The 4,859-nt window shown below is 40.2% G+C and overlaps 1 protein-coding gene across 1 annotated transcript; it reads left to right on the top strand.

Annotated features, from left to right (window-relative positions):
* Nucleotides 1-580: 580 nt before the first annotated feature.
* LOC308041778 (helix-loop-helix protein 13-like) lies at nt 581-2,544 on the top strand (the record flags this gene model as incomplete). The annotated part of the gene is made up of 2 exons (XM_080346682.1): nt 581-1,061; nt 2,507-2,544. The coding sequence occupies 2 exons, from the start codon at nt 581-583 to the stop codon at nt 2,542-2,544; spliced, it is 519 nt and encodes a 172-aa protein (XP_080202808.1).
* Nucleotides 2,545-4,859: the final 2,315 nt, after the last annotated feature.

The following is a 4,859-nucleotide window of genomic DNA, read 5'->3' as shown; positions in this document are numbered from 1 at the left end:
ACAGAATCATATGTTTCTGACAGCATTATAATGGGGTTTTGTTTGTCTAACCATAGGAGAATATGAGGCTATTAACACTTTACCAAAAAGATAAAGGGCTGTAATTTGTTTCTTCCTCCAACCACTCCTAACCAAAACCAACAACAATAACAACAAAATCCTACTCTAAATAGCAAGTGGAGAGACTAAACTTGTGGAAGAACTCAATAACTGCTTCAATTTATCTTCTAGGAGAAAGTAAATAGAAAATTAATTCTCTGTTGTTACTTTCATTCATATTGGTTTGTAGTCAACAGCTAATAAAAAGAGAAGCACGTGTACTAATTAGTTTTGGGCAGAGAAGAATAGGATCATTCCCCTGCTGAGTAGCCATGAAGTATTTAAATCATGACTCCCACTTGGATTTGCAACTGGGGAAACCTTGGTGATAGTCTTCTTTGAAGACATAACCAAGTCTCCCCTACCTCTGATACGTTTTGGGGTGAGGTGTGGTTATTAATGAAATTAGGATGTCATTTTCCTGATAACCAATTTAGTCTGAAGCTGTAAATATTTCCATTTGCTTGCTTTGGTGCAGAGGATGGAAGAACTTTCTTACAGCTTTGAGCAGGAAGACTGCACTCCAGAATTTCTCTTCTGGGACCAGGCAGATCCCAATGCTCAGCTGGACAACCTCCTACTGGACTGCTCCACTCTGGTAGACCAGTTCTCCCCTTGGCCATCCCCTGTGTGCCCCCCTGCCCTGGGGGAGGTGACAGGGGAAGCTGAACCAGACAGCTTCCCGCCACCCCCCGGACACCCCCGCCACCGCCAGGCCGCCAACATCCGCGAGAGGAAGAGGATGCTCAACATCAACGCGGCCTTCGATGAGCTCAGGTGCCATGTACCCACCTTCCCCTATGAGAAGCGCCTCTCCAAAATCGACACGCTCCGGCTGGCCATTGCATACATTGCACTTCTGGGCGAGATCCTCGTCTCCGGGTGCGATCCCAAATCCTATGTGGAGCAGTGCCTGAAGAACGGTTTGCAGAGCCAACAGCAGGTGACCTGGAACACCAGCGGTGAGTGAACGAAGGGTTGTGTTTTCAGGAATCACAGCGAAGTTTTGGGTGGCCAGTGGGAGTGAATCCATCTAATTGCTTTTGAACATCCAATTGTCACATTCAAATGGCTCTGACAACATAAAATTTACCTTCAAAAAGAGTAGCTAAATAATGGCACAATTAAAAAAAAATAAATCCAATCTTTTCTTCTAACTTTCTTTTATGTATCTTTTTCTTAAAAAGAAAAAGACCAACTTACTAAGCTCATGGGACTGGTTCCTTTTACAAACAAAATTAAAGATTTTGTTTATTTTCGGAGTAGACTTTATACTTTTCTTTAATTCTGTGCAAAACTGTTCTTTTATAATGCAAGCTGATGAAGCCTGTAGAAATTTCCTTTATTTTCAGGTTGTCTTTAGCTTATATCTGATAAACACATCTGACTTGGAACATAAAGAGAATCTCATTTCTTAAAATATGTGTGTTCAGGTAACTAAGAGTTTCTCAGTGATATTACAGGTTAACACTGAGAACCACAATACAGTGCACTCAAACTTCAGATTTGTTTCAAAATATAGGGGAACAAATGCAATTTACGTTATTTGTATAACTATTTCTATTTTAAAGTGAAAGACAGTTATTTTGTTTGGCTTGTACTTAATCCTGATTTATGTGAGATTGAAGTTTGTGCTTCCTTCTACGAGAATATGTTGTTTCATCAGTCCACTGTATGGTGAAGATGGGAAATAGCCCATGTGCTCATCTCAGGGCCACCAGTCTCAGACAGAAAGCAACAGGTCTAGTGTTACTTGGCAGTGCAAGGAGCAGCAGAGGGTCATTTTCAGTAGTTCTTGGAACTTTGCATTTTAAGGTAATTAACCTCCTTTCTAAATGTGTTCCTTTGCAGCATAAGTTCCTTTAGATTTTGTCACTTTTTGGAAATGAGCCTTGAAGCATAGCAGCCTGTAAAAAGTGCAGCATAAGTAGAGAAAACTAATTCTAAAAAAATATTCCCACTTTATTTCACAGGGAAGCATCAAAGGGACAGAGTCTGCAGGGAAAAAGCAATCAGTTTACTTTAAAGGAAAAGTTAATTAAGTCTTTTTTCCTGTCCTATTAATTTTCATCACCTACATAAGCTGGAAAAATGAATCCTGATATACCAGGGATCACAACTCTCTTGAGTACAGAGAATATTTATGTTTTATTTTCTAGCTGCCTCCACCTTTAATAGATAAACAGGTTTTAAAACAATACAAACAGCTCTCATATATATCACCTCTTTTGTCAGGTTTCTAGTTAACTAATATTTCTGAAAAGCTCCACTTGGAAAGATCTAAACAAATTAGGCTGATTTTCTGGAGAGGCTGAATAGTTGACTTGTTAAATGCTAATTTAAATGCTTTTAAATTAATGTGGTATGTCTTTACTTTGTTTTCCTTTCTCCCTTCTGTTCTGCACAGATCTGACAGCCCGCCTGTCTTGGGTAAAGTGGGATTAAGCGGTACCCAAAACAAAGATCTTGAAAGGCAGCATGTTGCAAAACCTGATGACCTGACTGCTGGGTACCAGCTGTTAAATTCTCAGTACTGCAAGCAAAAGCATGGCACTTACTATTTTACTTATTGTCACAGATCGCTTTCTCACTGCATGTTCAACATGCAGCCTCTTTTGGTGTTAATTCATTGCTGCATAGGGCCTTCTGTTTCTCTTTCTTCTAGTTTCTCACACACTTTTAGATTGCTTTTGCATGAAAACAACAGATTAAAAATAAGTGTCATTACAAGCACTGCAGCAACATTTTCTCTTCCACTGGATGAGAGCTATGCCCAAATCATGTTTCCAGCATGTAGGATAACCTACCCCAGATCACAAGAAAAAAATAAGCACCACCTGTTGCAACCTATTGCTTGGCTTCAGATGTCCAGGGCCATAACTGTAAAAGTCACCAGTAATTTACAGCACAGAGACCACAAAAGGGCCAGTTTTCAGGAGATGAGACACAGGTCTTTATGTGTCTCAAAAATTTTTCATGCTTTCTTCCCGATGTGATGACTTTGGGAGGCTGGAGTCCCAGGCGTTTTGGTACAAAAAGGCCAACGACTGCTAGCACTTGGGCACCATCTCCCCCTCACACATGTGAATGCTCATGCAAAGACAGCAGCTGGCTTTTGACATTTTTACAATAATTTTTCTCATTTGTTATTTTTTTGACCAAATGTTAGCAAACTGACGCTGCTCCAGCAACCATCGGGAAGGCTGTGATAAACTTTTCAAATGTGAAACGTCACCCACATTCCCCCTGCAACAAAACAGAGGGGCAAAGCAGTACACTCACAGTATGTTTGGGATTGGAAGGGACCTCAAAAGATCATCTAGTCCAATCCCCCGATTGGACACACACTTGGCAAATGATTCTAAAGAGGAGTTTCCACAGAGTAGCCATCCTGTTCTGCAGCTCATGCTAGCAATGAATGTTTTAGTATTAGCAAAAATAAAACCATGAAGAAAAGCCAATAGCTGTTTGTGGCATAATTATCTCATACTACCCTAAACCTAACATGTTTGTCTGTTGAATACATTGTTTTTCCCTGTCAGACCTATACTCTAAAGACTCTGAATCTGTTGTTTGGTAAAGAAGAACCATTGTACATCTTTTACACCTCTGTAACACCTTGCAGTCGGAGATCTGAAACCCTTCTGCCTTAATGTACTTTATTATGGTATTTCTTAGCAGGTAGGATGCTAGATTTAGATAAAAGAGAATGCATTTATTTTAATGTATCGGTTAGTTCTCCTCTAAGAAAAACCATGTTAGTATTTGTCATTTTGCTCTGATTGAATTTTGATGGTTTTGGGGGGAAGTAAAAATGAAGAGAAGCCCTTGAGGGGAAAAATAAAAACGACCTTCTACCCTTTTCATTTTTTCTGTCAAAACAAAAGAGAAAATTTCATCTCAGATGCAACATGTATTTCAGTTGACTTAGAATAAAACATTTCACTGCAAATTTTTGACTCTCTTTTCTCACCCACTCAAGACATTTGGATAAATTTTTACAGTAAACAGTGCCTGAAAGGCTAAAACCTTAAAAAAATGCTTGGAAATGCAATTTTCCACTTTTACTTACTTGTCTACTCATTTTTATTTAAAAAACAAACAAACAAAACACACAAAAAACCCACCCACAAACAAAAAGCCTAAACCAAACAAAAATACACCTTCAACCAACCAATCAAAACCAAACAAACCACACCACAACAATACCCATTGGATTTTAGTTGAATGAGTAAATAATACAAAATCTGTACAATCTCTAAAATATGAAATAATTGACTTTTCCAAATCTGTCACTCTCCTTTGCTAGAAATACAGCAGGTCCTGTAGACAGAGACCTGGCTGGAAAATCAGGGCATGTGGCTGAGGTTCTTGTTTCTACCCTATCTGCACAACTTGGAGCACGTCGCTGATATGCTGATCCACTCTTCCTTGGCTCCTTCGTTTACACAACTGTCCCTGCAAGCCCCCAAATGCTTTGCTGTGTGCTCCTGGGCAATGCTTCACTCACAGGAACCCAGCTGGGACCTCCACTTGGGCTGCTTCGTTAGCAATACTGAAGCCACCGCTATTTTGCCTGCAATCATAAGGCACTCCAGATGGGGCCACACAACACACACAGCGAATCAATGCAGCAGTCCTGATGCTTTAAATCCCTAGTGACTCCCTGCTCACACAAAAAGCAATATGGGGAGATGAACAGGACCCAGAAGCCTTGAGAGGCCCCTATGCAAGACCAGCAGGACAAGTGTGATGGGCGT

The sequence above is a fragment of the Nesoenas mayeri genome (genome assembly GCF_963082525.1).
Source record: "Nesoenas mayeri genome assembly, chromosome: 6".
In the NCBI taxonomy this organism is placed as follows: domain Eukaryota; kingdom Metazoa; phylum Chordata; class Aves; order Columbiformes; family Columbidae; genus Nesoenas; species Nesoenas mayeri.
This window is presented reverse-complemented; position numbering and strand designations above follow the sequence as displayed.